General features: G+C 44.1%; 1 protein-coding gene across 2 annotated transcripts in view; it reads left to right on the top strand.

Moving 5' to 3' along the window:
- The first annotated feature begins 713 nt into the window (after positions 1-713).
- LMF2 (lipase maturation factor 2) overlaps positions 714-13,029 on the top strand; it is a 37,725-nt gene continuing 25,409 nt past the window's right edge. For both annotated transcript variants that reach the window (XM_066592213.1, XM_066592212.1), the window contains exons 1-4: positions 714-887; positions 3,811-4,064; positions 5,424-5,452; positions 5,651-5,847. In XM_066592213.1, coding sequence (XP_066448310.1) covers positions 794-887; positions 3,811-4,064; positions 5,424-5,452; positions 5,651-5,847 — 574 coding nt within the window. In that variant the 5' untranslated portion in view covers positions 714-793. The remainder of the gene's footprint in view (positions 888-3,810; positions 4,065-5,423; positions 5,453-5,650; positions 5,848-13,029) is intronic.

Genomic DNA, 13,029 nt, shown 5'->3' with positions numbered 1-13,029 from the left:
GAAGCGCCCACATGTATGGACTAATTGGCTAGAATGGCTCTGAGTACTGTCCATTACATACATGGACAGCACCCAGGTCCGTCTGAAGTGGCCCTTAGGGTAAATGCGTTATTCCATGGTCGCCAGGAGGTCTCCATAAATACTGCGTTAGAGACCTCACGCCGCGCAATAACGCGGTAGAATAGAACATGCCCCAATTTCTTTACCGCGGCAGAATCATGCTTGTGGGCACTGAGCTATTAGCTTCAATAGAACCTAATACCGTAGCAGCGTTTTTCCGCCGCGTGAACTGCGGCAGAAATCCGTCCGTGGGCATTAGCCCTAGTGTTACTTTCAGTTGCCACCATAGGCGATGGGTTGCCTCTATAATGGCGGATGTGCTTGTATTATGTTCCTACAGTTCTGCCTCCTCTTTATTAGTCAAATACACTGTAATAAATAAATGCAAGGAACAAACAAGGAAAGAGGCCAGCAAGCTGTAATGTGCGCGCCGCCATTCTTCCTGCCACTAGTGCTGGCGCACAAGGCTGTAGGCTCATGTTACTTCACGATGTGTGCAGAACAAGGAAGAACCACTCCTCACTGCACCGCCCAGATGTTAGAGCTGCGCATGCGCACTACACCAAACCACTGCACAGCCCCGAGCTCGCCTATCAAATTACACGGAGAACGTGGAAACGGGAAGTGCGCATGCGTGTCTGCTAGGGCGACTGGCACACCTTAGTGCGCATGTTCAGACAGTCCACGTTGTGTCTCATCCAGACAGCTGCACCGATTTTAGGGTTCCGCGATCATGGGCGAACAGCGGCAGGCTCGGAGTGCCTTCTTATGGGGACTCAGCGGAATTTACCTGTTTGCATTCCTTTCTCTGTACACGCAAATACCAGGTACACACTTCTTACCGCGCAATTGTTAGGGGGTCCATCCGCTCTTCATGTGCACAAAGGTCGACTAGCTCGTCTGCTAAGCATATTCAATGGTCGGGGATGCATCCATAAACGATGTGATGGTGCATGTATGTATGCGATCAGGTCTTCTGTGCGATCGTTGTGAGTGACACATTGTAACTTAATCTAGTGCATTGTTTCCAAAAGTCTCCAGTTGTTTAATGCATCCTGTCTGTATTGTGATCAGTGCATTTAGTGTTAATCTGGTCATTGCAAATGCTTCATTTTACTAGACATGGCAGCCATAGATGTTCCAGAAATGGAAGTGATTACTTTGCTGGAGGTTAGAGATAAGTGATTGGTGCAGCGCTGGCAGATCAGCCTTATTACTGAGTCAGCACAGAGATCTGCAGGCCGTATCATTATGGGTGCAGTGATATTGGGCATTGGCCCAGGATTATACAGCGTGGACTCTGCAGCAGCTGTCATGACAGTAAGTGGTCAGAAGGTAAGTGCTGGCCCTTCCACTACTGAACAGCTGCAGCTCTCACTTCTACAACTTGTGTGGCCTCACCCAGCCCGCCCATTGTTGGAGAGTTGGCCTTATTGCACAACATATTAACCTTGGCTTACTACAGCAGCATTTGGGGTTCTGAATTGTCACCATTAGGGCTCCTTCACACGGGCGTATTTAGTGAGCCGGAAGTGGAACGTACAGAGAGAAAGTAGAATAGAAGGATTTGCATTTTTTTCCATATTGGACCCGCTACTGGTTTTGGCTGACAAAATACGACACCCGTAAATAATCTGCTCTCCCTTTCTTAGGCTGTGTGACTTGTATAGTAAGGTCATCGACAGACGAGCGCATGCGTAGATACACTGTCCGCTACGTATTTGTGCTTGAACAGTCTGCAGTCTTTTTTTTTCTTTTTCAGTTGAAACTTCGTGCTATTGCAGGACGATTGGGCATACGTGCGAGAAAGATGGGGCAAAGCCGATCTTTTCTCATGTGTAGGCATATCTAAAAAAAAAAACACGCTTATGAGAATGAAACCATTAAAATCAATGGTTTCATTTCATGACATTTTGTTAGCGAGATTTTCACGCCCGCAGAATGTTTTAAAAACACGTTCGTCTTTCAAAGCCCTAACGCATATTTTCCCTGAGCTGAACTGAGATGCCCATAGTGTTGTTTGGTGACCTACGTCCTGTCCACTATAACTGCACGTGGTCCTACTTGCATAGTAGAGACATTAATCCACAGTGGTACACAGAAGTGCATTGAGTTAGGGCTTAAACAGATAAGAATTTTCGGAACGTTTGGCGGGCGTAAAAATCACGCTTGGCAAATGTAACAAAGTAAAACCATTCATTTCAATGGCTTCGTTCTCACAAGCGCGGGTAGAGGCCTTGCCATACTTTTCTTGCACTTTTGTTTTATTTGTGCGAGAAAAGATCGGTCCTGCCCTATCTTTCTGCTTACCTTTCTATGATTCTCCGCTCCTGGACAGGAGGCTGCGCTTTCCATAGCGACGCTATGGAAAACGTGCGCTGCATTACCCGTGTCTGGATTATCGCCGCGGGTAAAGCAATGCACAATCGCCCGTGGACAGAAGCCCTAAAGGGGTTTCCCGGGTATTTATTGGGTAATAGTTGATTGGTGGGGAACCAACGGTTGGATTCCTGTCGACCAGCAGATCCTCCAGCCCGCTGAGCCAGATGTCCGCATTGTGGTCAAAGCCAGAAGTGTAATAGAAGGTCTAGCTGCCATTGAAATCAATTATACTTCCGGCTCCAACAAATCCTTTATAAAATTAAAGCAAACTGAGGAAAATTGGATGCGCAGCAGAAATTTCTTTTTTTTTAAGTGGAAAAGTATAATGGCTCTGTAAAAAAAAACAAAAAAAAAACACCCAACCCATCCCCCACCACCACCACCACAAAATACAGACACTTTGATCTCCATTTATTTCCGTTATGCTTCCCTTTCTCATCAGTTTATGACGCTTACATCTATTTATATTCTGCACGTATATAATTGAAACAAACGGATCTGTTAAATGGAATAAATAACAAATAGAAACAGAAACTGTTCTTTTTGCATCCATTTCCCAAGCGGTGCCGCTTGTATTCTGCATCCAGCTGTTCCCCGCTTGGAGTGCCTGACTGTTATACAGCCGGGCGCTCCAAGCAGAGGATGCAGAAGACAAGCTGGTTGTCTTCTGCATCCAGCTGTCCTGCGCCGGTTGTTATACAGCTGAGCGCTCAGAGCGGGGGATGCAGAAGAAAAACGGGGCCATTTGTATTCTGCATCCAGCTGTCCTGCGCTCAGATCACCCAGCTGATATATAGCCGAGCACTCCGAGCGGGGGATGAAGAACACAGCTGGACAGCTGTGTTTTTCATACCCTGCCTGTCTATAGGGAGCAGGATACAGCTGAAACAATAGTATCCGCTGTATCCTGCTGTGAATTCCTGATAACTGATCGCTGATCTTTCAGCATGCTGAAAGACAACGATGAGCGACGGCTTAACAAAAAACTGCACGATATCCGTGCAGTTAGACACAACAATTATCGCTCAAAAGATGGCTTTAAACAATTTTTGAGCAAAAATCGTTGTCTAAAAGGGCCTTAAAAATAATTTAAAAAAAAAGTAGGATCGACCATTCCACCATGGTTCGATATTTTGAACAGAAGAAGTAGCACTGCAGGCTGCACTATTTTCTCTATTCAGAATGGATGCAAACAGAAAAGATTTTTTTTTTCCCCTGAAATCAATGGGACTTTTAACAGATCTGATTGTCTGGTGTGAGCATGGAAAACATAACGCTGATGTGCATTAAGCCTAACTGGTGTAACTTCCTATGTTGTACTCCAGTTGGCGCTATCCATCTCACATATCCTCATACACTTTCCTTTAGGGCTCTATGGACGTGAGGGAATCTTACCGGCCTGGAAAATGCTTCGCTTCACCGGAAAAGGATTATTGGAACAGATGAAGGACTCCCCTACATTGCTGTGGCTGGGTACCCACCTAGGACTGGACACCGAGCAGGGCATGGAGTTAATTTGCTTACTTGGGACTGCCCTTTCTTTAGGTGCTGTGCTTTTCAACTGCCTTCGTGATAGCTTAACATTCTTCCTGCTGTGGATTCTCTACCTGTCCCTATATCAGGTAAGCTTCAGACACGTCAGGAGTAGTTCATATGGCCAGGATATGAATATATATGTGTAGGCTTTATATATATATACACGTGTAGGCTATGCTTGGGTCTCCTTTTTAGCATCAGGGGTTCCATCAGGCTTTATAGCTAAACTCTAAAACTGAAATCCCTGGCCAGAAGTAGGATACAACCTCTCATCTCATGTTGACATGAGCTAAAATGGAGACCAATAGGTCCCCATTTTTTCAGGTTTCTGTTTCTTTTTGTGCCAGAAAGAATAACGTGGTGTGGAAAATTAACAGAAACCTGGTAAAACGGAGACTTATTAAAGTTTGGTGAAATGAAGACCAATAATTGAAGGAGGAAGTTGCATCCCAGTTGAATTTTCAGGTCTTTAGAGATAAAACCCAACGGAACTTGTGGTCCTAGATAAAAAAAACGAGCAGTGAATGGGTTTTAAGACTCATCTACAGACCTTTATATCCTTCCATAATACTGAATATCTTAAATACAGTAGTGTATAAAATTTTTAGGTAGGTGCAGAAAACATGCATGCTCTGTGGGGACTATATCATCACTTCTATGACTGAACATCCTGCTGCTGCTGTGACAGTGTTCAGGAATGAAGGAATCGCCGTTGGGATAAAGGAATCCCCTGCCGCGGCTGTCACAGCAGAGGCAGAAGATCGCAATGTTCTGTCACTGCTTTCAGAGGAGCCGGCATTGCTGCTGCCGGCCTTGTTGAAAACAAAGTGAGACCCCTGGATGAAGGAATCCCTGGATGAGGATGGTGATCTACTACCATTGGTGCTGCTGGCCCCATTGAAAGCAATGGGCGATATCGCAAAAAGTAAGGAGGTGGTGCAATTTTTTTTTTTTTTCACGCAGTATTGCAGGCGTGAAAACTTTGCAAATAAGAATGAAACCATTGAAATTTATTGGTTTCATAATCATATGTTTTCAGGAGCCCTAATGGGGATGCAACCAAAGGAAGGGAAGAGACATGATTGCTAATTCTTCTGAATGTTGCAAGACCAGTGTGTTTGTAGAGGGAGGGGGGGTAATGGGAACACATTGGTAACGGGTGGAGTGTTGGAGGGCATTGGCACTCTGATTATGATAGAAGTGGCAGTGTTGTAACCATGGGGTAGGCTCCCAAACCTGCTGTGTCACGGTGGTAGAGGAGCTGCAACCACTACTACTGGGAGATTGAGCTCTGATTTGTAAGGGGTGGGGAAACTGATGCAAATGCCAGCTATGTGGAACTGTCATATCAGATTTACTGATTCTTCAGGTATAGAAGTAATGTATTTTGTTACAACTTTTGTGCGCTATTGACTAATTTATAGTTGTAACTTTTGTTTTTGCAGGTTGGCCAGGTATTCCTTTATTTCCAATGGTAAGTATTTATATACATGTATATTTATAAAACGATGAGCTGCATATACATTATTTTCCCCTTATACTGAAAAGCATCGTCCACTACTTTCTTTTTTTATACAGTGAAATAAGAACACTAGGCCTATGTACACATTTGTTATATATTTCAGAAGAATGTTTGTGTGAAATTGCTGTATTTGTCTGGTTTTTATTTTAGGGACAGCCTTTTACTAGAAACGGGATTCTTGGCAATACTGGTAGCTCCGATGCGTGCTTTACGCTCAAAGTCGAATATTTGGAGTTCCCACGATGGCATTACCTTCTGGCTTATTCGATGGCTGCTTTTTAGGCTTATGTTTGCATCTGGAGTTGTGAAACTAACAAGTCGGTGTCCAACATGGTGGGGACTTACAGGTGAGAAAATGTGTTCCTTTTTCTTAGCAAGCTTTGTCTAATATGTTTGGCTTACATAGTGCATTCCGCCATCTTGATCTTTAATTATATAGTGCCAGTTTTTGAAGCTTGATTATTATTTTGGCATGCTACCCTTAGTTAATTGACAAGTTTTTAAATTATTTCTTTAGGTTTTTTATTCTGCGTCTATACTTTGACATTAAAAGGCTTGTTCCACTTCTGTTTTGCTACAAAAAGCAGAACTCTGTACATTACTCAGTGACCCTGGTTAGTCCTATTATAGTGAATGGAGTACCAGCCCAGCCCATTGTGCAATGTACAGAGCTCTCTGCTTCCTGCAGTGAAATAGCTAGAAGCGGGACTACCCCTTTGGTGAGCCTAATGTTCAAACTATGTCTGGCTGACTTTAAAGGCTTATTCACACAACCGTATTTATGCAGGCATTTCGCCACGTAGAAAAATTGCACAAAAAAGCAACCATGCAAAGTATTGTATTTTAATGGGTTCATTCAGAAGAACTATTTTTATTTTTTTAAATTTTTTTTTTTGCCACATAAAAAATTAACATCTGGAAAAATAGAACACGTGCGTCCGTCTTTGGTTGCATATTTTATATGCTGGGTGAAAAAATAGGTCTTGCCCTATCTTTCACTGAAATACGCAGCAAGCTCCCATATACTTCTATGGAAACGAAAAAAATGGGAGGGGGAAGGAGTTACCCTGCGTACAGCTCTGGGAAAAGAACACAGCTTGCCCTATTTAGGCATTAATTGACATTCCAAGCATTTTATACATTAACGCAGCAGCATGTGACTGGCATGATATATGCAAATAAAGACTAGGGGAAATATTCATTCATGTAAAAAACCGCTGCGTACAGGCGAACGTAAAAACGCATACAGTCGTGTGAAGGAGGCCTTAAAACTGCAGTGTGGAATCTGGGAGGGAGGGGCAGCATTTCAGCAGCGGGCACCACAGTGTTCACCGTGGCAGGGGCCTCTTTCCCTGCCCCTCATGTATCTGCACAGATGGGGCACGTGTTCTGTGGCGTTTTATTCTCGCTCGCCGTACACTCTTCCTCCAAGGAACAGCCGAACTTGGGCCTTCTCTGTCATTAAAAATAAAAAAAATTGGTAGTCTTCACCAATAGTAGACCTTCACCCTCCCACCCACCCCCCTTTTACTATGTCTGAATCCCTAACTAAGGTTTCCTTTGAGGTAGTGAATTTAGTACTCCAACCTACTTTTGCCTCTATGTACGTCAGTAGGGCCACTACTGAATGGGAAAGCGGGTATGTTGCGACATTCTTTCTGCCTCTCTTTGGGGAGAGTTAGCAGACTTTGCACAGCAAATAGGCAGGGTAGGAAAATTTTATATGAGGCCTCCCGACACACGTCCAGAATATTGGCCAGCACCTCAACAGTGTTGGTAATCACTCGCGGGACTTTATGGCTGAAGTCCTGGGACTCCGATACCACTTGTAAAAGGTCATTAGCACATCCTTCTTTGGTTGACTCGCGTCTCATAGTGCCAGACTCAACAAGATTATATCAGACAACTGGTGGTAAGAGTTCTCATCTACAACAAAACAAATCCAGTCATGCTAGACCTGCGCAAAACAACACAGGTGTCCATTTTGTTATTTTCAAAACTCCAGGACCTCTGATAAGAAATCCTTACAAGACCAAAACCTAAATCCCTCAATTAAACCACCTCCTTTCTGGTGTCCCCAGCCACAATCCTCAAAACTACCCCCTTCCTTCCCCTGCCCAGATCACTTCACATCCGAAATTCCAGCGTCTCCTTCAACAGCTAATGCTTTGGCACAGATGAAATGAGCCCTATCTTCTGAGGGTGTAGTAGTCCCTGTTCCTTGCTTGAAACGCTTCAAAGGTTTCTATTACAATTTTTTTCGTGGTACCCAAGAAGTACAGCACTGTGTTGCTCCAGCTCTGGACTTGAAGAACAAAGCTCAGCAGTTCTGCATTGAATCATTGAGGTCTGTGATTGCATCCATTGAACCGAGGAAGTGACTGTCATCCATTGACATTAAGGATGCCTATTTTCATGTCCCCATCCATCGAGCATATTAGCTAGACAGCCGTTACGTACTTATATCGCCGAGGAGGAATCCGCAGCTCAGAGGTCATAGAGGAAGCAGTAAGGATTTTGACGTGGGCCCTTGATCATCTTCCAGCATTCTCTGCAGTCCACATTTATGACCCCCAGGCTCAGCAGTGCATATGCTGCGCACATACGCTGATGTGAATGAGCCCCCTACTATACAATTAGAATTGGCCCTTTTTGGCCCTCGATGAAAATGAGTTTGACACCCCTGCTCTATAACACTCTTCTGTCCCACCCTGGGACCTCAACCTGGTACTTGACATGCTGCAGTCTCATCCCTTCGTCTTTTGTCCTGGAAAGTAGCCTTTTTGGTAGCTACCATATTTGCTTCGATCCACAGTTTTTGGTTTTTTTTGTTTTTTTTTTCTGAGCTCAGTGTTTATCCAAGCCTCTCTTCACAATCTTTCATGCTGGCATGAAAGATCATGAAGACGTTGTCTTACATGCGTTTTTCCCCTCCGCAACTTCTCCTCAGGAATCGGCTCTCCACAAATTCTGCTTGATGTGAACTCTGTGAATATACGTCTACCGAACGTCATCTTTTCAGCGCTCTGACTCACTCTTGTCATTCTACATGGCCTAATATGTGGCGTTGCGTAATTCAAACCATTCTGTCACCTTGGGAAATTGGCCTCTACCTAATTGGGCTTTTTTTTTTCTTTCCTCTGGATCAACATTGGGGGGTAATAGACTGAATTGGATGGACATATGTCTTTTTTCGGCCTCATATACTATGTTACGTTGGATCAGATCAGCACCGGTAGAGGATTTCTGTGACAAAGGCAGACAACCTCCCTTTCAGGTTACAGCACACTTTTACTTGGGCAGTGGGTGCTTCCTAGGAGGTACGCAACGGCGCTTCAGCTCTCCAAGGATGTAAGGCAGCTACATGGGCCTCTCTACCTCCTCAAAGTTCTGCCAGTTGCATATTATTGCATCCTATGATACCTCTCCCACCCCTGAGGTGACACCTCTCCCACTCCCACCACTCACCACCACCCCTACAATGCAACAGATGAGAAAACAAGATTTTTGAACTTTCCATAAAATCTGTTTCTCGCCACATTTATTGTGGGACACAACACCTACTCACTATTCTTGACAATTCTGATAAGTGCGTCCTGGGGTTGTTTACGATTCTAATCATCTGTTACATTTGTAACGCTATTACTGCTGACTTTATCTGTTTTAACATGTTTCCTTCCTACTGGCTGCTCCTACTGCTTTGCATACAAACTGGTTAGCTTAGTGCCTGCAGGAGAGATATAACTGGCAGGAGCAGCACACCTTTTTTAGCTTTGTGTCTGCCTCATAATGGCAGTATCTATACCCACGGTCTTCAGCTGTGCCCCCCCCCCCCCAAGGAACGAGACGTGGAAAATTTCATGTACAGAAATCTATAATTTTCACGTGGATTCTGCCTCTAAAACTTTTGCAGAAATCTGCTGCTAAGGACTTATTCACACGTTCATATTTTCTTGTCAGTGTGCAGTTCTTGTCTGCAACAGGCTGTGTTTAGAAAAAAAATGACAGCAAGTCCAATTTTCTTCTGTATCACAAATGAGTAGAAAATGCGATGTCCATTCTACTGTTTGCTCGGACCATGCTGCATAAAGCATGTGGATTTGTGAAGTTGCATATTTCTGTCACTGGGCAAGATTCTTGTGCAGAATTTCTGATGTGGATTTTTTTTTGCATGAAGAAGTGACATGTTTTCACGCAGATGTGTGTGGAAATACATAAAAAATTACAAACATGGATTTTTCCTCTGAGCCACAGGTTTTTGCTATGTTAGATGAGGAATCTGTGCAGAAAATTCCACGTTGGATTCCACCATGTGAACGTACTCGAAGAGGGCTGAACAAGAGAGGATCCCCTAATTGATATCAACAGCCATTTTATTGTATAAATTCAGGACGGCTGCAGTGTAGGTCACTGAGAAAAGTCACTTAGAGTAGAATATAGTTATGAAATGCTTCTAGAATGATTGCTCCATAGAACATGCTTTTAGTGTGCCTCTGTACTCTGTGGATGATCCATGGTAACAGCAATCGCTGCTAATTGCTGGGCGGCACCTAAGCTTGTCAATTGATGATGTTATAACAAGCTCAGGTGCCTTTCTGCAATTACTGTTGATTTGCATACAGTTAGGCCTCATGTCCACAGGCACACACAGTTTCTAAGTTTGGAATTCTGCAGCGTTTTCCAGCCGTGTCCGCAGCCATGAGGCCAAAAATTACATTTACTCACCTGTCTGGACGCTGCGGGGCTCTCCTCTGTCGCGGACATAACTTCTTCTGCCTGGCACATGGGCCGTTCTGCTTTTTTCTTTTCTGTTGAGAATCTCCTGCTCTCCCGTGGAGAGGGGCGGGGGGGGGGGGGGGGAGGAATCACATCCGCATTCATTAAATTGCCCTGCAGATGCTAATGCATCCCTATAGGCTTTAAGATCTGCGGATCTCCCGCGTGAGAGACACGTGCGGATTTTATAATTTAAAATCCGCCCAAGGACATTGAGCCTAAGAGCAGATCATTCGCAGTATGTAAGGCACTCTTAAAGCCTGTGAAGGGAGTGATACTATTAATGGTTATTTATTAGGTCCATGGTTTCCAACCTTTATAGTACAGGGGGATTTCTCTCACCTAATTTCTACTCATTTAGGTTGGAACAAGCAATAATAGCTAAAAGTAAAGGTGCAAAACAAATTAGTGTGCTGAAAAAGAGTTATTCCTTTTGAATTCTGATGTGTTTTTGTTTTTTTTGTTGTTTTTTTTAATATGAGAATCTGCACTAAATGGCTTCTGTGTGCACTATATTTTCTCCCTCTTGCAATGAATTTGATAGAATTTAATTAAATCTGCTTTCCCAGTCACAAGAGGAAGCTTGTCTAGCTTAACCTCTGCCATACCAAAATGGGTCAGTGACACTAAATGTTATAGAAATATAGGAAGCATCCAGTACATAAATGGAGAGCTATTTCTTACATGGTGCCTGTGCATTACGTAGGTAGAAGGCTATCTGCAGTGAAAAATACCCCTCTAGTCATCTACACTCATTGTCAGAAAAAAGTCAGTCATCTAGGAGTTGTTGGAATCAAATGAAACTTTCTCTGTGTGACTGTAACACTGATATAAATAAGTGATTACAATATCAGAGCAAAAGGAGAATTTATGCAGAAAACTGACCCCTTGAAGTGCCCTGTTGTACAGCTGCTAGCTTGGATGCAGGATGTGATATGGGGGGCATGGAGGCACTAGTACTCTGTTGTACCGCCTCTAGCTTGATACAAGATGTGATGCTGGCATGGAGGTTCTAGTACCCTGTTGTACCACCTCTAAGCTTGGATACAAGATGTGATATGGGCAGGTATGGAGGCTCTAGTATCCTGTTGTACCACCTCTGGCTTGGATACAAGATGTGATGCTGGCATGGACGCTCTAGTACTCTGTTGTACCACCTCTGGCTTGGATACAAGATGTGATGCGGGCATGGAGGCTCTAGTACTCTGTTGTACTGCCTCTAAGCTTGGATACAAGATGTGATACGGGCCGACATGGAGGCTCTAGTATCCTGTTGTACCACCTCTAGCTTGGATACAAGATGTGATACAGGTGGGCATGGAGGCTCTAGTACCCTGTTGTACCGCCTCTAGCTTGGATACAAGATGTGATACAGGCGGGCATGGAGGCTCTAGTACCCTGTTGTACCGCCTCTAGCTTGGATACAAGATGTGATACAGGTGGGCATGGAGGCTCTAGTACCCTGTTGTACCGCCTCTAGCTTGGATGCAAGATATCCCAAATTAAATAATTGGTGTACAGCAGCACACAGCCTTACCACAATCTAGGTGGGAAGCAGGATATGATGCACGCTCCATATACAGATCCCGAGCACGGATCTAATCATCAGATAAACCCAAAAAATAAGCAAGAGTGGCAAACTGTTGCAAAAAACCTTTCACATCCTGATATCACAGAGGATGCCTCTTTATTTAGTTCCACATATAAACAACGCTTCGGCTGGACAGCCAGCCTTTTTTGAGTCGAAAACCTAAAATCCAAATGAAGAGGGGGGGAAAAAAAACTTGACATATCCTCATTTTTCTTGATATGGTTTTGCTTGATGTTACATTTTCAAAACTTGAACAATTAAATAGAAGAGCCATGTATGCTTGTCTTAAGAGGCAGCCATGTTTCTCCCCTCTTCACAGCTAGTAATGTGAGCCAGGAAGTTTGGGAGGAGGGAGCTGGGTTATACTTCTTGGCGACACACTAATGGGAACCATTTTACTGGTATCAATACTAGTAACAGTACCAGCAGTAGTACCATTAGTACCACCTTTAGTATCAGCAGTGGCACCAATAGTAAGCACACATAGTCACAGCAGTGGGTTGTACCTCACTGGCGGAAACAGTCATACTGATTGCTCATACAATATACTGTTGTCCCATATATTATACACATACATAGCATCAGCCAGTTATGGCCTCCATTAGACTAACTTTACATGGGTAAGCGCGATATGGGCTGTGACTTCCACCCCCACATCGTACTCCCCACAATGTGAAATCTCCATGGATGTGAGGCGTTTTCATGGCAACCCAGCTTTGCATTACTTCAGGGATGAAGAGAACGTCCGCCGCAGATGTCAGTTGCAGTGGAGGTTCACAGAGTTTCTCCCATTGTATTCAATGGGAGACATCACATGGTGTTCACCTAGCATGTGGGGCGATGCTGCCGCCGGCCCCATTGTTCTCGATGGGAGACATTGCATCGCGTGCACATGCTAGGTGCACGCGATGCAATGTCTCCCATCGAGACCCCTAGATAAATTCGTAAAGGGGTCTAGTTTTAACAAATGGGATCATTTGTGGGGGTTCTCTGTGATTTTGGCCCCTCAAGGGCTCTACAAGTGGGCAAGGGGGCCTAAATCACCTTCATGCAAAATTTCTGTTCTGAAAGCCACCGACTACTCCTTTCATTTTGGGCCCCTTTGTGCATCCAGACATAAGATTAGGGCCACAATGGGTATGTTTCTAAAAACAGGACAAAC

This window comes from Eleutherodactylus coqui, chromosome 2 (assembly GCF_035609145.1).
Source record: "Eleutherodactylus coqui strain aEleCoq1 chromosome 2, aEleCoq1.hap1, whole genome shotgun sequence".
Taxonomy (NCBI): Eukaryota; Metazoa; Chordata; class Amphibia; order Anura; family Eleutherodactylidae; genus Eleutherodactylus; species Eleutherodactylus coqui.
Note: the sequence above shows the minus strand (reverse complement) of the source record. Positions and strands in the feature narration are given on the sequence as shown.